Source organism: Heptranchias perlo, chromosome 8 (assembly GCF_035084215.1).
Source record: "Heptranchias perlo isolate sHepPer1 chromosome 8, sHepPer1.hap1, whole genome shotgun sequence".
NCBI lineage: Eukaryota > Metazoa > Chordata > Chondrichthyes > Hexanchiformes > Hexanchidae > Heptranchias > Heptranchias perlo.
This window is the reverse complement of record NC_090332.1, coordinates 1,982,555-2,007,794: the sequence shown is the minus strand read 5'-3', so window position 1 is coordinate 2,007,794 and position 25,240 is coordinate 1,982,555. Positions and strand designations below refer to the sequence as shown.

Below are 25,240 nucleotides of genomic sequence, written 5' to 3'. Positions count from 1 at the left end.
AGATCTGGGCTGGATGCTGTTTTTTCTATTAAGGAAGAAAGACTTGCATTTATATAATGCCTTTCACGATCTCAGGACGTCCCAAAGCACTTTACAGCCAATTAAGTAATTTTTGAAGTGTGATCACTGTTGTAATGTAGGAAACACGGCAGCCAATTTGCGCACAGCAAGATCCCACAAACAGCAAAAGGATAAGTGACCTGATAATCTGTTTTTACTGATGTTGGTTGAGGGATAAATATTGGTCAGGACACTGAGGAGAACTCTCCTGCTCTTCTTTGAAATAGTGCTGTAGGATCTTTTACATCCACCTGAGAGGGAAACGGGGCCTTGGTTTAACATCTCATCCAAAAGACGGCCCCTCCGATACTACAGCACTCCCTCGGCACGGCACTGGGAGTATCAGCCTGGATTTTGTGCTCAAGTCTCTTGAACCCATGACCTTCCATAACTCAGAGGTGAGAATGTTACCCCCGGAGCCATGGCTGACACCAGGATGGAGATGGAGGAACTGTACAACAAACAGATGAAACATTCCGGGCGCTGCGTATTAAGGTTTAACGGGCTGTCTGCTGAATGATTTATAATCAATTCTGTGCCTTGTCATTGTGCGTTGTGGAGAATGTGTGTTCCTGATTCTCCCTGGTGTTCTCACAAGTACTTACCCGTAACACATTAAACACACACCAGCAAGTATCTCACTGCAATCGACTTTGTGGGGTTCGGAAACAGTGAGCAAAGGTTGAGGGGTTACTGGGGCCGGTGGAGAGAAGGTTTGGGGGGGAAGTTAGACTCAGGCAGAAACGCAAAACGGGCGAAAGCGAATCAGCCCCCCGCCTTTTACAATCCGGCCAATTTCTATTCCATTGAAGTCAATTTCTACCCTTGCTGCTCTTAGCTGCGGTAATCGGGGGGTACAAATTGGTCATCGTTGTGCCCATTAACCAGATGGAAAACAGGGGAAAAACTGACAAATTTCTCAGGTCTTTCTCTGCACCCCAAGAACGGCTGAAAAACTTCCACCACCATATTGGCCTAAAAGAGGCGATGGGCCCCTTAAATATGCTAATGAGCACTCCTGATAGCCACTGCCCGCAGCGCTTGGCTCCCCCCCCCTCCCTCTGTCCCCCCTCCCCACCCACTGTCTCCCCCTCCCCACCCACTGTCTCCCCCTCCCTACCCACTGTCTCTCCCTCCCCACCCACTGTATCCCCCTCCCCCGCGCTGTCTCCCCCTCCCCACCCACTGTCTCCCCCTCCCCACCCACTGTATCCCCCTCCCCCGCGCTGTCTCCAACTCCCCCGTTGTCTCCCCCTCCTCCTCCCCTCCTGCTGTCTATCGTCCCCCGCGCTGTCTCCCCCCTCCTACTTTCTCCCCTCCCCCTCCCATTGTCTCCCCCTCCCACTGTATCCCCCTCCCCCGCACTGTCTCCAACTCCCCCATTGTCTCCCCTCCTCCTCCCCTCCCGCTGTCTCCCCTCCCCCACCCACTGTCTCCCCCTCCCCCTCGCACTGTCTCCCCCACCCCCGCGCTTTCTCCCCCTCCCCCTCCTACTTTCTCCCCTCCCCCTCCCATTGTCTCCCCCTCCCCCGCGCTGTCTCCCCCTCCCCCTCCCATTGTCTCCCCTCCCCTGTCCCCCCATCCCCTTCAGGTACAGAAAGAGAAATAGAGGGAAAGAAAGATTGGATTAGGAGAGAAAAAGGGGACAGAAAGGAAAGTTAGACATCTTAAAAAAAAGTTGACATTTTTAAAATCTCTAAGAACAATTTACCACCTGAGGAATGAGATCGAACAGTTTTGATTGAACAGTTTTGATTGGACCGTTCAATTCCTGGTCCAGGGTGGTTGGTTGACATTTTGCATTAACAATTTTAACGTTGTTAAAAAGTTACTTTCCCTGTTAATCACCAGCCCGAACTTCCTGTGGCGAGTTTAACGGGCAATTAAAGTGCATCCAGCAAGTTCTTTAAAATAATGGGGAGGCTGAGGGTGAGATGCTGTTTGTGTGAAGCAAATGGCGTAAATCGTGAACACATCGTTATATTACCAGCAAGACATGAGTGTGTTGTGCTGAGGGAGGGGGAGTGGGAGTGGGCTAGGGAGGGAGGGAGGGGGAGGGGAGAAGGGGATTGGAGAAGGGGAGAAAGGGAGAGGGAGGGAGGGGAGAGAGAGAGGAATGGACATGAAGGGAGGGAGAGGAGATGGGGAGAGGGGGAGGGAGAGGAGAGGGAGGGAGGGGAGTGAGAGGAATGGACAGGAGGGGAGGGAGAGGAGATGGGGAGAGGGAGGGGAGAGGGAGGGAGGGGAGAGGGAGGAATGGACAGGAGGGGAGGGAGAGGGGAGGAGGGAAGGGATGGGTGGGGGAGGAAGGAGGGAGAGGGAGGGAGGAGGGAGAGAGGGAGGGAGAGGGGGAAGGAGAGAGGGAGGGAGGGAGAGGCGGAGATGCAGATGCTTTGATCTGTGCCACTCGAGGAGCCTCCTCCCCCTCCGCTCCTATCCCCCTCAGTGAGACTGAGTTCCATTTGCTGTTTCTTTGCGCTTCAGTTAATGGCCAGAGGCCGGTACAGACCTGACATTTTACAGATTTCTGAGCCGCAGAGCACAGCAAAAAATAACATTTGCTGAAATGATTGTACGGCTGATTGGTGCCCATCGGGCATAGATTAAAGAAACGCATCTTTCAGTCACAACTTATTAGAGCAGAAAATGATCCCTCTTGTTTGAGAGTGATGGGCTGCTTCCAGCACAGCATGTTCCAACTTATCTTCATTCAGCTGCACACACATGTAGCCTTGAACTCCCGTCTACCCTCTCAGGTGGATGTAAAAGATCCCACGGCCACTATTTTGAAGAAGAGCAGGGGGAGTTCTCCCCGGTGTCCTGGGACCAATATTTATCCCTCAACCAACATCACTAAAACAGATTATCTGGTCATTTATCACATTACTGTTTGTGGGATCTTGCTGTACGCAAATTGGCTGCTGTGTTTCCTACATTACGACAGTGACTACTCTTCAAAAATACTTCATTGGCTGCGAAGCGCTTTGGGACGTCCTGAGATCATGAAAGGCTCGATAGAAATGCAAGTCTTTCTTATAATGGCCTGTGACACCTCAACCCTTCAAAACAGTCTCACTCCTCCTTGAAATAACAGGCAGTCTAAACAAGCGTGTTACGGTTTGCTCATCAACACACCATGGGGGAATTTTCTGACTCCAGGATTACCGATTCACTCTGCTGGTTTATTTTTCTATTTACTGTAAACCTGTGGCTAATTGTTACTTTTTCCCTCCTCGGAACAGGATGAGAAAAACCAGATGATGACGACCAATGTCTGGCTGAAGCAGGTGAGCCTCCTCTGCAAAGGTAAAATTCCCCGCCCCAGGTTCAGACCCAGCTCAGGATCTGCAGTTGATGGGTCGGATCTCCTCGTCATCCACCAGCCATTTTTTATTGGCCAGCCGAGGGTCTGACAGGAGCAGGAACCCATCACCGTGTGTGAGAGCTTCCAAAGGCACACATCCCACGTGGAGACGCAGAGGCTACGGGCCTCCCAGTGTAGGCAGGGCCACTGCTGCTCTTTAACCTGCATGCACTGAGCTTCCAGCTGGGACCATCCTTCAATTAGGGCACTGGGCATCGGGGCAGTCTGGAGCCATGTGTTGGCTGGTCACTCAACAGTGTTCTGGAGTACTGTGGACCTGGGGAACTGAGGGGCCTGTTAGTGTGTAGCGTGGGAAACTGAGGGGCCTGTTAGTGCGTAGCGTGGGGAACTGAGGGGCCTGTTAGTGTGTAGAGTGGGGAACTGAGGGGCCTGTTAGTGTGCAGCGTGGGGAACTGAGGGGCCTGTTAGTGTGCAGCGTGGGGAACTGAGGGGCCTGTTAGTGTGCAGCGTGGGGAACTGAGGGGCCTGTTAGTGTGCAGCGTGGGGAACTGAGGGGCCTGTTAGTGTGTAGCCTGGGGAACTGAGGGGCCTGTTAGTGTGCAGCGTGGGGAACTGAGGGGCCTGTTAGTGTGCAGCGTGGGGAACTGAGGGGCCTGTTAGTGTGTAGCGTGGTGAACTGAGGGGCCTGTTAGTGTGCAGCGTGGGGAACTGAGGGGCCTGTTAGTGTGCAGCGTGGGGAACTGAGGGGCCTGTTAGTGTAGTGTGGGGAACTGAGGGGCCTGTTAGTGTGTAGTCTGGGGAACTGAGGGGCCTGTTAGTGTGTAGCGTGGGGAACTGAGGGGCCTGTTAGTGTGTAGCGTGGGGAACTGAGGGGCCTGTTAGTGTAGTGTGGGGAACTGAGGGGCCTGTTAGTGTGTAGTCTGGGGAACTGAGGGGCCTGTTAGTGTGTAGCGTGGGGAACTGAGGGGCCTGTTAGTGTGTAGCGTGGGGAACTGAGGGGCCTGTTAGTGTGTAACCTGGGAGCCGATGGGCCTCAGCTCAGTACTAAAGTACTTTAAGTGCAAATAAATTGAAATCCCCAAACCACAGGCTTAAATTTAGTCCCATTAAGGGGGGAACTGAATCTGTGAATTCCAGTTAATGTTGATATGAGATTTCCTCAAAGTTAATTAAACGTTAGTTCCATAAAGCTTGGCACAGGCATTGAATTGAGATGTTGGGAAGCACTAAGTGCATGATCTCACTATAGAACCACAGAAACATAGAAAGGTTACAGCACCAAAGGAGGCCATTCGGCCCATTGAGTCCGTGCTGGCTCTATGCAAGAACAATCCAGCTAGTCCCACTCCCCCGCCCCCCCCCCATAACCCTGCAGTTTTTTTCCTTTCAAGTACTTATCCAGTTCCCTTTTGAAGGCCATGATTGAATCTGCCTCCACCACCCCCTCGGGCAGTGCATTCCAGATCCTAACCACTCGCTGGGTAAAAAAGTTTTTCCTCAATACGCCTTTGGTTCTTTTGACAATCACCTTAAATCTGTGTCCTCTGGTTCTTGACCCTTCCGCCAATGGGAACAGTTTCTCTCTATCTACTCTGGCTCGACCCTTCATGATTTTGAATACCTCGATCAAATCTCCTCTCAACCTTCTCTGTTCCAAGGAGAACAATCCCAGCTTCTCCAGTCTATCCACGTAATTAAAGTCCCTCATCCCTGGAATCATTCTGATAAATCTTTTCTGCACCCTCTCTAAGGCCTTCACATCTTTCCTGAAGTGCGGTGCCCAGAACTGGACACAATACTCCAGTTGTGGCCGAACCAGTGTTTTATAAAGGTTCATCACGACTTCCATACTTTTGTACTCTATGCCTCTATTTATAAAGCCCAGGATCCCGTATGCTTTTTTAACCACTTTCTCAACCTGCCCTGCCACCTTCAACGATTTGTGCACATATACCCCCAGATCTCTCTGTTCCTGTACCCCTTTTAGAATTGTGCCCTCTAGTTTATATTGCCTCTCCTCGTTCTTCCTACCAAAATGTATCACTTCGCATTTTTCTGCGTTAAATTTTCATCTGCCACGTGTCCGCCCATTCCACCAGCCTGTCTATATCCTCTTGAAGTCTATCACTATCCTCCTCACTGTTCACTACCCTTCCAAGTTTTGTGTCATCTGCAAATTTGGAAATTGTGCCCTGTACACCCAAGTCCAAGTCATTAATATATATCAAGAAAAGCAGTGGTCCCAGCACTGACCCCTGGGGAACACCACTGTACACCTCCCTCCAGTCCGATAAACAACCGTTCACCACAACTCTCTGTTTCCTGTCCCTTCGGCCAATTCTGTATCCATGCTGCTACTGCCTCCTTTATTCCATGGACTTCAACTTTGATGATAAGCCTATTATGCGGAACTTTATCAAATGCCTTTTGAAAGTCTATATACACAACATCAACCACATTGCCCTCATCAACCCTCTCTGTTACCTCATCAGAAAACTCTATCAAGTTGGTTTAACACGATTTGCCTTTAACAAATCTGTGCTGGCTTTCCTTTATTAATCCACACTTGTCCGAGTGACCGTTAATTCTGTCCTGGATTATCGTTTCTAAAAGTTTCCCCACCACCGAGGTTAAACTGACTGGCCTATAGTTGCTGGGTTTATCCTTACACCCTTTTTTGAACAAGGGTGTAACATTTGCAATTCTCCAGTCCTCTGGCACCATCCCCGTATCCACGGAGATGGATAGATTCTCGCATCTCTGGACCACTGGTACAATGTGGCCGTCTGGATCATTTACAACTCAACAGACTGTTCTCAAAACTTTAAGCCTCCATGTAAACCTCCACCGTCTTACAGTCAGTACTTGTGAGGGAGTTTTTTTTAACTAAATGTGAACACTGTGGGATGGAGCACAGGGCAATTTACAGATATCGATCTCACCCACAATTCATCAGGCCCATCGGCTTTGGAGTATAGCCTGGCTATCACGGGAACAGGAGGAGGCCATTCAGCCCCTCGAATCTGTTCCACCATTCATTTGGATCATGGCTGATCTGCATCTTAACTCCATTTACCCGCCTTGGTTCCATATCCCTAATACTCTTACCCATCAAAAATCAATCAATCTCCCTTTTGAAATTTTCAATTGACCCCCAGCCTCAACAGCTTTTTGGGTGAGAGAGTTCCAGATATCGAGATGGAGTGACTGAGGGAGGGAGAAACTGAGGGAGAGGGAGTGACTGAGGGAGAGGGAGATTGAGGAAGAGGGAGACTGAGGAAGAGGGAGACTGAGGAGGAGGGAGTCGCTGAGGGGGAGGGAGACTGAGGGAAGGAGTCACTGAGGGAGAGGGAGACTGAGGTGGAGGGAGATTGAGGGAGGGAGTCACTGAGTGAGAGGGAGACTGAGGGGGAGGGAGTCACTGAGGGGTGAATCACTGAGTTCGGAGGGAGTCTCTGAGGGAGAAAGTCACTGAGGGGGAAGGAGACTGAGGGGGAGGGAGACTGAGGGGGAGGGAGTCACTGAGTTGGGAGGAAGTGACTGAGGGGGAGGAAAGCATGGATTCTTCCTTTGGTTCAGATATTGTTAACAACCAACAACAGACGTGAGGACTGGACAGAGAGGCTATGCTGATAGGCAATGTTGGTGAGGAGACACTGCTGCCACCCGGTGATACAGAGACTCCCCTCAGTGAAATAGGTGTCCCGATGTTGGGGAGTACAGTCACTCTGAGCTTATCCTGAACTTGGAATAAGAACATAAGAACATAAGAAATTGGAGCAGGAGTAGGCCAATCGGCCCCTCGAGCCTGCTCCGCCATTCAATAAGATCATGGCTGATCTGATCCCAACCACAAATCTAAAGAACACAAGAAGTCGGAGCAGGACCCGGCCACACAGCCCCTGGGCCCTTTCCGCCACCCACAGGGCATTGACCGATCCGAACTCAGCTTCATGTCCAATTTCCTGCCCGCTCCCCATAACCCCTAATTCCCTTTACTTCTAGGAAACTGTCTATTTCTGTTTTAAATTTATCTAATGATGTAGCTTCCACAGCTTCCTGGGGCAGCAAATTCCACAGACCTACCACCCTCTGAGTGAAGAAGTTTCTCCTCATCTCAGTTTTGAAAGAGCAGCCCCTTATTCTAAGATTATGCCCCCTAGTTCTAGTTTCACCCATCCTTGGGAACATCCTCACCGCATCCACCCGATCAAGCCCCTTCACAATCTTATATGTTTCAATAAGATCGCCTCTCATTCTTCTGAACTCCAATGAGTAGAGTCCCAATCTACTCAACCTCTCCTCATATGTCCGCCCCCTCATCCCCGGGATTAACCGAGTGAACCTTCTTTGTACTGCCTCGAGAGCAAGTATGTCTTTTCTTAAGTATGGACACCAAAACTGTATGCAGTATTCCAGGTGCGGTCTCACCAATACCTTATATAACTGCAGCAATACCTCCCTGTTTTTATATTCTATCCCCCTAGCAATAAAAGCCAACATTCCGTTGGCCTTCTTGATCACCTGCTGCACCTGCATACCAACTTTTTGATTTTCTTGCACTAGGACCCCCAGATCCCTTTGTACTGCAGTACTTTCCAGTCTCTCGCCATTAAGAAAATAACTTGCTCTCTGATTTTTCCTGCCAAAGTGCATAACCTCACATTTTCCAATATTATATTGCATCTGCCAAATCTCCGCCCACTCACCCAGCCTGTCTATATCCCCTTGCAGGTTTTTTATGTCCTCCTCACTCTCTACTTTCCCTCCCATCTTTGTATCATCTGCAAATTTTGATATGTTGCACTCGGTCCCCTCCTCCAAATCGTTAATATAGATTGTAAAGAGTTGGGGACCCAGCACCGACCCCTGTGGAACACCACTGGTTACTGGTTGCCAGTCCGAAAATGAACCATTTATCCCAACTCTCTGCTTCCTGTTCGATAACCAATCCTCCACCCATGCCAGAATATTACCCCCAATCCCGTGATTTTTTATCTTAAGTAATAATCTTTTATGTGGCACCATTCCCTGGTCGTCCAGTCTTTGCCACGCACTGTGACAGCTCTTCATAACTCCTGTCGTATTCCTGTTTTCCTCTTTTTTTCCAGGAATGGTACGACTATAAACTCACATGGGATCCCGTGGAGTTTGACAACGTCACCTCGATCCGCGTTCCCTCAGAGATGATCTGGATTCCGGACATCGTTCTTTACAACAAGTGAGTTTCACAACTTGGGTGGGATGAAATTCCTTGGGGATTCTCCTCACCAGCCATTGTAATTTCGGAGGAAGATCGGCATGAACCCCATTATTGTCCATAAACAAGGTTTCTGCCAATCTCACCCCGCAGTTATGGCAGCTGATTTGGAGGAAATTCCCAGTACAGATCTCACTTCAACACAAGATCACTCACCATTACTATCAACACCACACACTCCCAGGGCAGGTACAGGGTTAGATACAGAGTAAAGCTCCCTCCACACTGTCCCATCAAACACTCCCAGGGCAGGTACAGGGTTAGATACAGAGTAAAGCTCCCTCTACACTGTCCCATCAAACATTCCCAGGGCAGATACAGCACGGATTAGATACAGAGTAAAGCTCCCTCTACACTGTCCCATCAAACACTCCCAGGGCAGGTACAGCACGGGTTAGATACAGAGTAAAGCTCCCTCTACACTGTCTCATCAAACACTCCCAGGGCAGATACAGCACGGGTTAGATACAGAGTAAAGCTCCCTCTACACTGTCCCATCAAACACTCCCAGGGCAGGTACAGCACGGGTTAGATCCAGAGTAAAGCTCCCTCTACACTGTCCCATCAAACACTCCCAGGGCAGGTACAGGGTTAGATACAGAGTAAAGCTCCCTCTACACTGTCCCATCAAACACTCCCAGGGCAGGTACAGGGTTAGATACAGAGTAAAGCTCCCTCTACACTGTCTTACAATTGAAATGGAACTCCTTATCTGTGACATCTCCTTCACTAAGTCAGAGTGACTGACGGACAGTATTTAACTGACTTTAATCCTTGTAAATGGTACAGAAGTCGGATGGTTTCAGAGTCCAAATTCACAACAGTAGCTGCTTGATTCACTAGAAACTGGAGATTGTATGGAATCGGAATCTCAGACTGCGGCTAAGTTCTGGTCACACGTTCATCCTGTGCGATGGATGTGACTGTGGCACAGGGGCTCCTCCTGGTGTACAGTCTAATTAATGCACTGCACTTGGCCAATATCCAGGCCAGATGACTGGGACATCCACAATTGCCTCTGATGCTTTAAATAAAGAGTTTTCAATGGCAGGTGCTGATAGCAGAGATGGGAATGTCGCCTTGACCTTGCCCGTGGGTGTTTATGGCAGTGCTGCGGGTGAGATACCAATGGGGTAAAGTTCACCGTCTCTGTTGGTACCGTACGTGGTCCTTGTGCTGATACAGTGGATAAGAGTTATCAACACCACCGGAATTACACCCTCGGAGAATGCTGGCAAATCCTGTGGAAACTGTGGAATCACGGTGTTCTGAGCTCTCTGTTTACCTGCAGGTGGAATTGGTGCCAGGATTACCAGGTGCCTGGTTTACTGCATGCCAGGTTTACCATGTTTCAGGTGTACCATGTGCCAGATTTACCACATACCTGGTTTGCCATGTTCCTGGTTTGCCATGTTCCTGGTTTGCCATGTTCCTGGTTTACCGTGTGTCTGCTTTGCCGTGTGTCTGGTTTATTGTGTTCCTGGTTTGCCGTGTTCCTGGTTTACCGTGTGCCTGGTTTGCCGTATTCCTGCTTTGCCGTATACCTGGTTTATTGTGTTCCTGGTTTGCCATGTTCCTGGTTTACCATGTGCCTGGTTTACCATGTGCCTGGTTTACCATGTGCCTGTTTTGCCGTGTTCCTGGTTTACCGTGTGCCTGTTTTGCCGTGTTCCTGGTTTGCCGTGTTCCTGGTTTGCCGTGTTCCTGGTTTGCTGTGTGCCTGGTTTATTGTGTTCCTGGTTTGCCATGTTCCTGGTTTGCCGTGTGTCTGCTTTGCTGTGTGTCTGGTTTATTGTGTTCCTGGTTTACCATGTGCCTGGTTTACCGTGTGCCTGGTTTACCGTGTGCCTGGTTTACCGTGTGCCTGCTTTGCCATGTTCCTGGTTTGCCATGTGTCTGCTTTGCCGTGTGTCTGGTTTATTGTGTTCCTGGTTTACCGTGTGCCTGGTTTACCATGTGCCTGGTTTACCGTGTGCCTGGTTTACCATGTGCCTGGTTTACCGTGTGCCTGTTTTGCCATGTTCCTGGTTTACCAAGTTCCTGGTTTACCGTGTGTCTGGTTTGCCATGTTCCTGGTTTACCATGTGCCTGGTTTACCGTGTGCCTGTTTTGCCGTGTTCCTGGTTTACCATGTGCCTGGTTTACCGTGTGCCTGTTTTGCCGTGTTCCTGGTTTGCCGTGTTCCTGGTTTGCTGTGTGCCTGGTTTATTGTGTTCCTGGTTTGCCGTGTTCCTGGTTTGCCATGTTCCTGGTTTGCCGTGTGCCTGGTTTATTGTGTTCCTGGTTTGCTATGTTCCTGGTTTGCCGTGTTCCTGGTTTGCCGTGTTCCTGGTTTGCCATGTTCCTGGTTTGCCATGTTCCTGGTTTGCCGTGTTCCTGCTTTGCCGTGTTCCTGGTTTGCCGTATTCCTGCTTTGCCGTGTTCCTGGTTTGCCATGTTCCTGGTTTGCCATGTTCCTGGTTTGCCGTATTCCTGCTTTGCCGTGTTCCTGGTTTGCCGTATTCCTGCTTTGCCGTGTTCCTGGTTTGCCATGTTCCTGGTTTGCCATGTTCCTGGTTTGCCGTATTCCTGCTTTGCCGTATTCCTGCTTTGCCGTGTTCCTGGTTTGCCATGTTCCTGGTTTGCCGTATTCCTGCTTTGCCGTGTTCCTGGTTTGCCGTGTTCCTGGTTTGCCATGTTCCTGGTTTGCCGTATTCCTGCTTTGCCGTATTCCTGGTTTGCCGTGTGCCTGGTTTATTGTGTTCCTGGTTTGCCGTGTGCCTGGTTTACCGTGTGCCTGTTTTGCTGTGTGCCTGGTTTATTGTGTTCCTGGTTTGCCATGTTCCTGGTTTACCGTGTGCCTGTTTTGCCGTATTCCTGCTTTGCCGTGTGCCTGGTTTGCCGTGTTCCTGGTTTACCGTAGACAACTGCTCGACTGACAATACTCTGATTTGTTACCAGGGATGAAAGCACTGAGGCCTCACTGGGCCGGGAGGGTACGGTGGTGTAGTGTTTTTTTTAACTAGACTACTTATCCAAAGGCCTGGACTAATAATCCAGAGATTGTGAATTCAAATCCCACTGGGTGCTTTGAGAATTTGAATTCAGTTTTAAAAATCTGGAAATTAAAATCTGGTCTCAGTAAAAGTGACCTTGAAACTGTCGGATTGTCGTAAAAACCCAACTGGTTCACTGATGTCCTTTAGGGAAGGAAACCTGCCGTCCTTACCCGGTCTGGGTATATATGTGACTCCAGTCCCACACCAACGGGGTTGATTCTTAACTGACCTCTGAAGTGACCATTCAGTTCAAGGCAACTGGGGATGGACAATAAATGTCGGCCTTGCCAGCGACGCCCACATCCCGAGAATGAATTTAAAAAACGATCGGAAGCCATTAGTGACTCTTTCCTGAGCGATTTCATGCTTGTTCGACAGAGAGAAATATTTCATTTGATCTTAATGTACCCACTTATCCTGTTAGTGGTTTTTTTTTTTGCTGGCATCCAGAAATCAGCTTTGATGGAGGAGATTTGATTTGCTGGTAGCGGCCAGCCAGAGTCAGCACACGTTCTCACATAAAACCAAAGAAGTAACGTGCCAAAGTTCTCCAAACCAACATTTATCTCAGTCAGCAGACCACCTAGATTTTAGTCATTTTAACATTTTAATCAATTCAAAGTAAGCTGCATATTAATGCAGATTGATCACACAAACTGCACCTTCAGAGGAGATTTTATATTGGGCAAGGATTAATTAATTATTCAAAAGTTAAAATGTCAGCCTTGGCTCAGTGGGCAGCACTCTCACCCCTGAGTTAGAAGGTCGTGGGTTCATGTCCCACTCCAGAGACTCAAGCACATAATCCAGGCTGGCACTCCAGGTCAGTACTGAGGGAGTGCTGCACTGTCGGAGGTGCCGTCTTTCAGGTGAGATGTTAAACCGAGGCCCCGTCTGCTCCCTCAGGTGGACATAAAACATCCCATAGCACTTTTCGAAGAAGAACAGGGGAGTTCTCTCCAGTGTCCTAGCCAATATTTATCCCTCAACCAACATCACTAAAAACAGATTATCTGGTCATTATCTCATTGCTGTTTGTGGGATCTTGCTGTGCGCAAATTGACTGCTGCATTTCCTACATGACAACAGTGACTACGCTTCAAAAGTACTTCATTGGCTGTAAAGCTTTGGGACATCCTGAGGGCATGAAAGGCACAAATTAAATGTAAGTCTTTCTTTTTAAAGATACGGTATGACACTGAACACCATGGGTGCTAAATTGGCCCGTGTAGCGCCCATTGTTTCGGCGCTACACGGCCTCCCGAATATCCAAGATGGCGACTTGGATGCGCACGCATACTTCTAGTGTGCTGTGCGCTGGACTCCATCTTGGTAAAGGGTTTAGCGCATGCGCAAATAGCAAATGCCGGCCTCATATAAAGTAGGGAGGAAATGTGTTTGATCAGTGTGCAATGTGGATTAAAAGTGCTAGACACCATTTTGGGACTTAACGCACCACTCAATTCACCGTCTTAACCCCGACCATCTGACCGTGTTTTAGAGTGCCTGGAGGACCCCCCACCAGCGCTATTTAAAGGGACCATGCAGGGTTTACAGGTTAGTGGCTGGATTATTGTTTCTGGCTGCTGATGCATTTGTACCTGTTTTTGGAGATCTCCTAGACTTGAATACTAGGACGCGGGGACATAGCCCAACATTTAGAGCCAAGACATGCAGGAGTGAAGTTAGGAAACGCTTCTACACGCAAAGGGTGGGAGTCGTTTGGAATGTTCTTCTGTAAACGGCAGGTGATGTTAGATCAATTGTGAATTTTAAGTCTGAGATTGACAGATTTCTGTGAACCAAGGGTATTAAGGGATATGGGGCTAAAGCGGGTATATGGAGTTAGGTCACAGGTCCACCATGATCTCACTGAATGGCGGAACAGACTCGAGGGGCTAAATGCCACTGCCACTTGCTGCCTCTTTCTCCTGCAAGAAAGCGGGACTTGTGTCTGGGTGATGTGCCTGTCATGGTTGAACAGGCATGACAGGCATATTTTTACGTGTGCGATGTCTGATCTTTGTTCAGACTCCATCTTATATTTAGCAAATGGCAGGTACAGCCTGCCTTTAAGAGAGACAGCCTGCCTTTAAGAGAGACAGCCTGCCTTTAAGAGAGACAGCTTGCCTTTAAGAGAGATTCGGACTCCCCCTGCTGGTGGAAAGTGCGAATGTCGTGGAATCCTCGTGTCAGGCCTGGTTTTTCCCATCCCCGGGGGGTACGTTCCCTGGTAACACAAATGTCTCGTGCTACCTGCGACGGGTCGACCGGACGCGGGTTAATCCCGCAATGCCGTGCCCGCGCCCATTTTTGGGGGTTAACCAATTTACCCCCCTTACGTTAAAACTCATTGGAGGAGAGTGAGAACTTGATTGGAGACACCCTCACAAGGTGGAACAGCCGGCTGACTGAAGCACTCCATCTACATTCCCAAGCTTCAGTCAGCCGGCCTGTCTTCAGTTTCCTGGTATAGTCCAGCCAGAGTCAATAATAGTCGGAGCACATCCCTGTCTGGGGGCAGGCGAGACCTTGGCACTGATGTTTAGAGGATTAAATGCAAAGAATCCACACAGATATTAGAGGGATTTGCAATCCAAGGGGATCAAGGCAAACATGTTAGTGCCCAGTGGGAGCATTTCTAAAACACAGTAATGGTATGGAGTGCTGTACCTACTAAACCGACCCTCTCTCCTCCAGCCTCTCTCTCTCTCTGTATATATCTCCAGTGTACCAGTCTCTCTCTCTCTCTCTGTATATATCTCCAGTGTACCAGTCTCTCTCTCTCTCTCTGTATATATCTCCAGTGTACCAGTCTCCCTCTCTCTCTCTCTGTATATATCTCCAGTGTACGAGTCTCCCTCTCTCTCTCTGTATATATCTCCAGTGTACCAGTCTCTCTCTCTCTCTCTCTGTGTATATCTCCAGTGTACCAGTCTCTCTCTCTCTCTCTCTCTGTATATATCTCCAGTGTACCAGTCTCTCTCTCTCTCTCTGTATATATCTCCAGTGTACCAGCCTCCCTCTCTCTCTGTATATATCTCCAGTGTACCAGTCTCTCTCTCTCTCTCTCTCTCTGTATATATCTCCAGTGTACCAGTCTCTCTCTCTCTCTCTCTGTATATATCTCCAGTGTACCAGCCTCCCTCTCTCTCTGTATATATCTCCAGTGTACCAGCCTCTCTCTCTCTCTCTGTATATATCTCCAGTGTACCAGCCTCCCTCTCTCTCTGTATATATCTCCAGTGTACCAGTCTCTCTCTCTCTCTCTGTATATATCTCCAGTGTACCAGTCTCTCCCTCTCTCTCTGTATATATCTCCAGTGTACCAGTCTCTCTCTCCCTCTCTCTCTGTATATATCTCCAGTGTACCAGTCTCTCTCCCTCTCTCTCTGTATATATCTCCAGTGTACCAGTCTCTCTCCCTCTCTCTCTGTATATATCTCCAGTGTACCATTCTCTCCCTCTCTCTCTGTATATATCTCCAGTGTACCAGTCTCTCCCTCTCTCTCTGTATATATCTCCAGTGTACCAGTCTCCCTCTCTCTCTCTCTGTATATATCTCCAGTGTACCAGCCTCCCTCTCTCTCTGTATATATCTCCAGTGTACCAGTCTCTCTCTCTCTCTCTCTGTATATATCTCCAGTGTACCAGCCTCCCTCTCTCTCTCTCTCTGTATATATCTCCAGTGTACCAGTCTCTCCCTCTCTCTCTGTATATATCTCCAGTGTACCAGTCTCTCTCTCTCTCTCTCTGTATATATCTCCAGTGTACCAGCCTCCCTCTCTCTCTCTCTGTATATATCTCCAGTGTACCAGTCTCTCTCCCTCTCTCTCTGTATATATCTCCAGTGTACCAGTCTCTCCCTCTCTCTCTGTATATATCTCCAGTGTACCAGTCTCTCTCTCCCTCTCTCTCTGTATATATCTCCAGTGTACCAGCCTCCCTCTCTCTCTCTCTCTGTATATATCTCCAGTGTACCAGTCTCTCCCTCTCTCTCTGTATATATCTCCAGTGTACCAGTCTCTCTCTCTCTCTCTGTATATATCTCCAGTGTACCAGTCTCTCTCTCTCTCTCTCTGTATATATCTCCAGTGTACCAGTCTCTCTCCCTCTCTCTCTGTATATATCTCCAGTGTACCAGTCTCTCTCTCTCTCTCTCTCTGTATATATCTCCAGTGTACCAGTCTCTCTCCCTCTCTCTCTGTATATATCTCCAGTGTACCAGTCTCTCCCTCTCTCTCTCTGTATATATCTCCAGTGTACCAGTCTCTCCCTCTCTCTCTCTGTATATATCTCCAGTGTACCAGTCTCTCCCTCTCTCTCTCTGTATATATCTCCAGTGTACCAGTCTCTCTCTCTCTCTCTCTCTGTATATATCTCCAGTGTACCAGTCTCTCTCTCTCTCTGTATATATCTCCAGTGTACCAGCCTCCCTCTCTCTCTCTGTATATATCTCCAGTGTACCAGTCTCTCTCTCTCTCTCTCTCTGTATATATCTCCAGTGTACCAGTCTCTCTCTCTCTCTCTCTGTATATATCTCCAGTGTGCCAGTCTCTCCCTCTCTCTCTCTGTATATATCTCCAGTGTACCAGTCTCTCCCTCTCTCTCTCTCTGTATATATCTCCAGTGTACCAGTCTCTCTCTCTCTCTCTCTGTATATATCTCCAGTGTACCAGTCTCTCTCTCTCTCTGTATATATCTCCAGTGCACCAGCCTCCCTCTCTCTCTCTGTATATATCTCCAGTGTACCAGTCTCTCCCTCTCTCTCTCTCTGTATATATCTCCAGTGTACCAGTCTCTCTCTCTCTCTCTCTGTATATATCTCCAGTGTACCAGTCTCTCTCTCTCTCTGTATATATCTCCAGTGTACCAGCCTCCCTCTCTCTCTCTGTATATATCTCCAGTGTACCAGTCTCTCTCTCTCTCTCTGTATATATCTCCAGTGTACCAGTCTCTCTCTCTCTCTCTCTGTATATATCTCCAGTGTAGCAGTCTCTCTCTCTCTGTCTCTGTATATATCTCCAGTGTACCAGTCTCTCCCTCTCTCTCTCTGTATATATCTCCAGTGTACCAGTCTCTCCCTCTCTGTATATATCTCCAGTGTACCAGTCTCTCTCTCTCTCTGTATATATCTCCAGTGTACCAGTCTCTCCCTCTCTCTCTCTCTGTATATATCTGCAGTGTACCAGTCTCTCTCTCTCTCTCTGTATATATCTCCAGTGTACCAGTCTCTCTCTCTCTCTGTATATATCTCCAGTGTACCAGCCTCCCTCTCTCTCTCTCTGTATATATCTCCAGTGTACCAGTCTCTCTCTCTCTCTCTGTATATATCTCCAGTGTACCAGTCTCTCTCTCTCTCTGTATATATCTCCAGTGTACCAGCCTCCCTCTCTCTCTCTGTATATATCTCCAGTGTACCAGTCTCTCCCTCTCAAGAACTCCATCACAATCCTCATGACATCTCATAGAAATTGATATCCAATGAATTACTTTTAAAGTTCAGCCTTGATCAGACCCCATTGGAGTACTGCAATCAGTTTTGGGTAGATTTTTGTTGGGTAAGGGATGTGGAGGAAAGGTAAATGGACTTAAAGTACAGATCAGCCATGATCTAATTGAATGGCAGAACAGGCTCAAGGGGCTGAATGGCCTTCTCCTGTTCTCAATGTTCCACTGTTGCTAAGTCAGAATTGTAAACAATTTTACAACACCAAGTTATAGTCCAGCAATTTTATTTTAAATTCACAAGCTTTCGGAGATTTTCTCCTTCCTCAGGCAAATGTTTCAAGATCTCCTTGAAGCCTACGCATTTATACATATTGAACAATACATGGTGTTTACAGACTGCCCCTGCAACTGCCCGTTGCCAAGGCAATCACCGTGTTCAGACAGAGAGGTGTTACCTGCAGAACCTCCGAATACACATTCAACAAAAAAACAAACAGGGAAAAAAAACAGAGAAAAAAAAACACAGAGAGAGGCAGAAACATCCGGAAGGCAGAGAGAGCCAGCAAATGACCCATTATATTAAAAACAGATAACATTTGTTCGCTGGTGGGGTAACGTGTAGCGTGACATGAACCCAAGATCCCGGTTGAGGCCGTCCTCATGGGTGCGGAACTTGGCTATCAATTTCTGCTCGACGATTTTGCGTTGTCGTGTGTCTCGAAGGCCGCCTTGGAGTACGCTTACCCGAAGGTCGGTGGATGAATGTCCATGACTGCTGAAGTGTTCCCCGACTGGGAGGGAACCCTCCTGTTTGGCGATTGTTGCGCGGTGTCCGTTCATCCGTTGTCGCAGCGTCTGCATGGTCTCGCCAATGTACCATGCTCTGGGGCATCCTTTCCTGCAACGTATGAGGTAGACAACGTTGGCTGAGTCACAGGAGTATGAACCATGCACCTGGTGGGTGGTGTCATCTCGTGTGATGGTGGTATCTGTGTCGATGATCTGGCATGTCTTGCAGAGGTTACCGTGGCAGGGTTGTGTGGCGTCGTGGACGCTGTTCTCTTGAAAGCTAGGTAGTTTGCTGCGAACGATGGTCTGTTTGAGGTTGGGTGGCTGTTTAAAGGCGAGTAGTGGAGGTGTGGGGATGGCCATAGCGAGGTGTTTGTCCTCATTGATGACATGTTGAAGGCTGCGGAGAACATGGCGTAGTTTCTCCGCTCCGGGGAAGTACTGGACGACAAAGGGTACTCTGTTGGTTGCGTCCCGTGTTAGTCTCCTGAGGAGGTCTATGCGATTTTTTGCTGTGGCCCGTCGGAACTGTCGATCGATGAGTCGAGCGTCATATCCCGTTCTTACTAGGGCGTCTTTCAGCGTCTGTAGGTGTCCATCGCGTTCCTCCTCGTCTGAGCAGACCCTGTGTATTCGCAGGGCCTGTCCATAGGGGATGGCCTCTTTGACGTGGTTAGGGTGGAAGCTGGAAAAGTGGAGCATCGTGAGGTTGTCCGTGGGCTTGCGGTAGAGTGAGGTGCTGAGGTGCCCGTCTTTGATGGAGATTCGTGTGTCCAAGAAAGAAACTGATTCTGAGGAGTAGTCCATGGTGAGCTTGATGGTGGGATGGAACTTGTTGATGTTATCGTGTAGTCTCTTTAGTGATTCCTTGCCGTGAGTCCATAGAAAGAAAATGTCGTCGATGTATCTGGTGTATAGTGTTGGTTGGAGGTCTTGTGCAGTGAAGAAGTCCTGCTCGAACTTGTGCATGAAAATGTTGGCGTATTGGGGTGCGAATTTGGTCCCCATGGCTGTTCCATGTGTTTGGGTAAAGAACTGGTTATCGAAGGTGAAGACATTGTGATCCAGGATGAAGCGGATGAGTTGTAGGATGGCTTCCGGAGATTGGCTGTTGTTGGTGTTGAGTATCGATGCTGTCGCAGCGATGCCGTCATCGTGGGGGATACTGGTGTATAGTGCCAGACGTCCAGTATCCCCCACGATGACGGCATCGCTGCGACAGCATCAATACTCAACACCAACAACAGCCAATCTCCGGAAGCCATCCTACAACTCATCCGCTTCATCCTGGATCACAATGTCTTCACCTTCGATAACCAGTTCTTTACCCAAACACATGGAACAGCCATGGGGACCAAATTCGCACCCCAATACGCCAACATTTTCATGCACAAGTTCGAGCAGGACTTCTTCACTGCACAAGACCTCCAACCAACACTATACACCAGATACATCGACGACATTTTCTTTCTATGGACCCACGGCAAGGAATCACTAAAGAGACTACACGATAACATCAACAAGTTCCATCCCACCATCAAGCTCACCATGGACTACTCCTCAGAATCAGTTTCTTTCTTGGACACACGAATCTCCATCAAAGACGGGCACCTCAGCACCTCACTCTACCGCAAGCCCACGGACAACCTCACGATGCTCCACTTTTCCAGCTTCCACCCTAACCACGTCAAAGAGGCCATCCCCTATGGACAGGCCCTGCGAATACACAGGGTCTGCTCAGACGAGGAGGAACGCGATGGACACCTACAGACGCTGAAAGACGCCCTAGTAAGAACGGGATATGACGCTCGACTCATCGATCGACAGTTCCGACGGGCCACAGCAAAAAATCGCATAGACCTCCTCAGGAGACTAACACGGGACGCAACCAACAGAGTACCCTTTGTCGTCCAGTACTTCCCCGGAGCGGAGAAACTACGCCATGTTCTCCGCAGCCTTCAACATGTCATCAATGAGGACAAACACCTCGCTATGGCCATCCCCACACCTCCACTACTCGCCTTTAAACAGCCACCCAACCTCAAACAGACCATCGTTCGCAGCAAACTACCTAGCTTTCAAGAGAACAGCGTCCACGACGCCACACAACCCTGCCACGGTAACCTCTGCAAGACATGCCAGATCATCGACACAGATACCACCATCACACGAGATGACACCACCCACCAGGTGCATGGTTCATACTCCTGTGACTCAGCCAACGTTGTCTACCTCATACGTTGCAGGAAAGGATGCCCCAGAGCATGGTACATTGGCGAGACCATGCAGACGCTGCGACAACGGATGAACGGACACCGCGCAACAATCGCCAAACAGGAGGGTTCCCTCCCAGTCGGGGAACACTTCAGCAGTCATGGACATTCATCCACCGACCTTCGGGTAAGCGTACTCCAAGGCGGCCTTCGAGACACACGACAACGCAAAATCGTCGAGCAGAAATTGATAGCCAAGTTCCGCACCCATGAGGACGGCCTCAACCGGGATCTTGGGTTCATGTCACGCTACACGTTACCCCACCAGCGAACAAATGTTATCTGTTTTTAATATAATGGGTCATTTGCTGGCTCTCTCTGCCTTCCGGATGTTTCTGCCTCTCTCTGTGTTTTTTTTTCTCTGTTTTTTTTCCCTGTTTGTTTTTTTGTTGAATGTGTATTCGGAGGTTCTGCAGGTAACACCTCTCTGTCTGAACACGGTGATTGCCTTGGCAACGGGCAGTTGCAGGGGCAGTCTGTAAACACCATGTATTGTTCAATATGTATAAATGCGTAGGCTTCAAGGAGATCTTGAAACATTTGCCTGAGGAAGGAGAAAATCTCCGAAAGCTTGTGAATTTAAAATAAAATTGCTGGACTATAACTTGGTGTTGTAAAATTGTTTACAATTGTCAACCCCAGTCCATCACCGGCATCTCCACATCATGGCTAAGTCAGAAAACATGGCAGCCATTTTGCACACAACAGAATCCAACAAGCAGCAATGAAATGAGCGAGTGGCTAATCTGGTTTTGGTGCCATTAGTTGAGGGAGGAATATTAGTCATACATTGCTCCAGACTCATTCACTTCCACCAACCCAGGCAATGGAGCCTTGGATTAATGTCTCATCTAAAAGATGGCGGTTTTAACAATGTAGCACAGGTCAGTTACATCATGGGTTAGATTCCAGTCTGTAACTCACCCCCGAACCCCTCGATTAGATTCCAGCCTGTAACTCACTCCCAGGTATCCATTATTCTCTCTATAAGCCATCTGAACCCCTCGATTAGATTCCAGCCTGTAACTCACTCCCAGGTATCCATTATTCTCTCTATAAACCACCCGAACCCCTCGATTAGATTCCAGCCTGTAACTCACTCTCGGGTATCTGTTATTTATATATGAACCCCTGGATTAGATCCCAGCCTGTACCTCACTCCTGGCTCTACGTGACTCTATAAACCTGTTGTGTTTCCTTGTCCCAGTGCAGACGGGGAGTTTGCTGTGACGCACATGACAAAAGCTCATCTCTTCTCCGTGGGCCGGGTCCAGTGGGTCCCTCCGGCCATCTACAAGAGCTCCTGCAGCATTGACGTCACCTTCTTCCCCTTCGACCAGCAGAACTGCAAGATGAAATTCGGCTCCTGGACCCATGACAAGTCGAAGATCGACCTGAGGAGCATGGACAGGAATGTGGACCTGAAGGACTACTGGGAGAGTGGCGAGTGGGCAATCGTCAATGCCGTGGGTGTTTACAACAGCAAGAAGTATGACTGCTGCTATGAGGTGTATGTTGATATCACGTACTCCTTCATTATCAGGAGGCTCCCGCTCTTCTACACCATTAACCTTATCATCCCCTGTTTGCTTATCTCCTGTTTAACCGTGTTGGTCTTCTATCTACCGTCTGGCTGTGGTGAGAAGATCACTCTTTGTATATCGGTATTGCTGTCCCTCACTGTCTTCCTGCTGCTTATTACGGAGATCATCCCTTCGACCTCCCTCGTCATCCCCCTGATCGGCGAGTACTTGCTGTTCACCATGATCTTTGTCACGCTCTCCATTGTCATCACCGTCTTTGTCCTCAATGTCCACCATCGCTCGCCCAACACTCACAAGATGCCCAGGTGGGTGAGGAAGGTCTTCCTGGATTTCATTCCCCGCTGGCTGTTTATGAAGAGACCGGTGCCCAAGGTGGAAACTTTCTCCAATCACTTCAGCCTGCTGGAGATGAAGCTCGGCTCCTCCAAGTGCTGCCCGCAGACTGAGCCCGACGAGCCCCCGCTGGGCCTGCAGCTGTGCCGCGCGAGACTGACAGGCCCGCACAGTCATGGCCACCAGTGCCATCGCCAGTACACGGGAGGGAGAGCCAATCACGGCCAGAGAAACAGTGGCAATGACGGTCCTGAGGCAAATTCCAACTTCCTGCTCTCTCCCAGTATCATCCGGGCCCTGGAGGGGGTGCATTACATCGCAAATCACCTCCGGGCGGAGGATGCAGACTTTTCAGTGAGTATGGGGTGGGGGAGGCTGGTCCCCATTCACCGGGGGAGGGGGATAGGGAGGGAGAGGGGGAGGGGCATTAGGGGGAGGGAGAGGGGGAGTAGGAGGAGGGCGGGGGAGGGAGAGGGAGAGGGGGAGGGACAGGGAGAGGGGGAGGGACAGGGAGAGGGTGAGTGGGAGGGGGAGGTACTGGAAAGGCTGGCTGTACTTAGATAAGTCTCCCAGTCCGGATGGGATGCATCCTAGGTAGCTGAGGGAAGTAAGGGTGGAAATTGCAGAGGTGCTGGCCATAATCTTCCAAACATCCTTAGATACGGGGGTGGTGCCAGAGGACTGGAGAATTACAAATGTTACACCCTTGTTCAAAAAAGGGTGTAAGGATAAACCCAGCAACTACAGGCCAGTCAGTTTAACCTCAGTGGTGGGGAAACTTTTAGAAACGATAATCCAGGACAGAATTAACAGTCATTTGGACAAGAAACATAGAAACATAGAAAATAGGAGCAAGAGTAGGCCATTCGGCCCTTCGGGCCTGCTCCGCCATTCAAGTGTGGATTGATTAGGGAAAGCCAGCACAGATTTGTTAAAGGCAAATCGTGTTTAGCTAATTTGATAGAGTTTTTTGATGAGGTAACAGAGAGGGTCGATGAGGGCAATGTGGTTGATGTTGTGTATATGGACTTTCAAAAGGCGTTTGATTAAGTGCCACATAATAGGCTTGTTATCAAGATTGAAACCCATGGAATAAAAGGGGTGGTGGCAGCATGGATACAGAATTGGCTAAGTAACAGGAAACAGAGAGTAGTGGTGAACGGTTGTCTTTCAGACTGGAGGGAGGTGTACAGTGGTGTTCCCCAGGGGGTCGGTGCTGAGACCATTGCCTTTCTTGATATATATTAATGACTTGGACTTGGGTGTACAGGGCACAATTTCCAAATTTGCACATGATACAAAACTTGGAAGTGTAGTGAACAGTGAGAACGATAGTGATGGACTTCAGGAGGATGTAGACAGGCTGGTGGCATGGACGGACACATGGCAGATGAAAATTTAATGCAGAAAAATGCGAGGTGATACATTTTGGTAGGAAGAATGAGGAGAGGCAATATAAACTAAAGGGCAGAATTCTAAAAGGGGTACAGGAACAGAGAGATCTGGGGGTATATGTGCACAAATCACTGAAGGTGGCAGGGCAGGTTGAGAAAGTGGTTAATAAAGCATACAGGATCCTGGGCTTTATAAATAGAGGCATCGAGTACAAAAGCAAGGAAGTCATGATGAACCTTTATAAAACACTGGTTCGGCCACAACTGGAGCATTGTGTCCAGTTCTGGGCACCGCACTTTAGGAAGATGTGAAGGCCTTAGAGAGGGTGCAGAAGAGATTTAATGGAATGGTCCCAGGGATGAGGGACTTTAATTACGTGGATAGACTGGAGAAGCTGGGGTTGTTCTCCTTGGAACAAAGAAGGTTGAGAGGAGATTTGATAGAGGTATTCAAAATCATGAAGGGTCTAGACAGAGTAGATAGAGATAAACTCTTCCCATTGGTGGAAGGGTCAAGAACCAGAGGACATCGATTTAAGGTGATTGGCAAAAGAGCCAAAGGGGACATGAGGAAAATCGTTTTTACACAGCGAGTGGTTAGGATCTGGAATGCACTGCCCGAGGGGGTGGTGGAGGCAGATTCAATCATGGCCTTCAAAAGGGAACTGGATAAGTACTTGAAAGGAAAAAAAATTGCAGGGCTACGGAGATAAGGCGGGGGAGTGGGACTAGCTGAATTGCCCTCGCATAGAGCCGGCACGGACTCGATGGACTGACTGGCCTCTTCCCGTGCTGTAACCTAAAAAAAAACCTTCTGACTCACAGGCTGCCCACTGAGCCACGGCTGACACAGTTTACATTTACAATTAGGGTGTAGTTGGATTTGAAACCCAACATGTCACACAGTTCTGGGAGGGGCTGAGCTTGGTTCTATCACTGAAACTATGCTCAGTTCTGGGGGATGGATCTGTACCCTGGGGCCGTGCATGGTTCTGGGACCAGTCGTAAATCAACGGCTCACTCCCCTGTTTTCATTCATTTTGTCTTTGTCGGGGGATAATACACAGAAATTACGTCCACCACCCAACCCCAAATCAAACCACACTGCAAACCACTGACCTCGTCTAAACTGGACAATAAAACTGCTGGAAATATGAGGCGAGTCTGGAACCAGGCAGCTCAATGTCAGGCGTTGAGTCTTTCTCAGAACCTCTCTTCCAGCACTTCCTGGTTTCATTTCAGATGTCCAGTGGTGACAATACTTTTCATTTGTCCTTGTCTGACACTATTAACCTCAACTATTCACATCCCAAGTCCTGCCCGTCAGTCTCTGATTTGAATTCTTGCTCATATAGTCCCTGGTTTTATTGAAACTATAACGCATCTTGTAAAAAATCTACAGCTGGTGGAGAATGAAGATATGAGCTCAGTTCAAGGTCAGAGTTGTTAATGGCATCAGTTAACCAACCAGCTTCACCCATTGACTGATAATTGCTCACTGCTTTGTACATTGTTAAGTTACAAAGCCGATAATTGGATCTTTTCCAATCACCTGATAGAATCCAGGCCATTGGTTAGTTTGGGCAGAATATTAATGACAGCTATTTACTCTGCGATGATGTCACGCTGACTGATAACTGAAATTACTGGTGGAATCAACACAACTGGACATTTATAAAGACAGGTTCTGGAAACAGATTTCAAACAGCTATTTTTTCCTGTGTTACTCTTAATTGACACTGTGCTGATGGAGCCCGTCAGGGAGAAGGACCA

General features: G+C 48.7%; 1 protein-coding gene across 3 annotated transcripts in view; it reads left to right on the top strand.

Moving 5' to 3' along the window:
* Positions 1 to 25,240, top strand: part of LOC137324336 (neuronal acetylcholine receptor subunit alpha-2-like) — a 40,148-nt gene that overhangs the window by 9,233 nt on the left and 5,675 nt on the right. For all 3 annotated transcript variants that reach the window (XM_067988501.1, XM_067988499.1, XM_067988500.1), the window contains exons 4-6: positions 3,303 to 3,347; positions 8,497 to 8,606; positions 21,404 to 22,427. In XM_067988501.1, the coding sequence (XP_067844602.1) occupies positions 3,303 to 3,347; positions 8,497 to 8,606; positions 21,404 to 22,427 (1,179 nt within the window). The remainder of the gene's footprint in view (positions 1 to 3,302; positions 3,348 to 8,496; positions 8,607 to 21,403; positions 22,428 to 25,240) is intronic.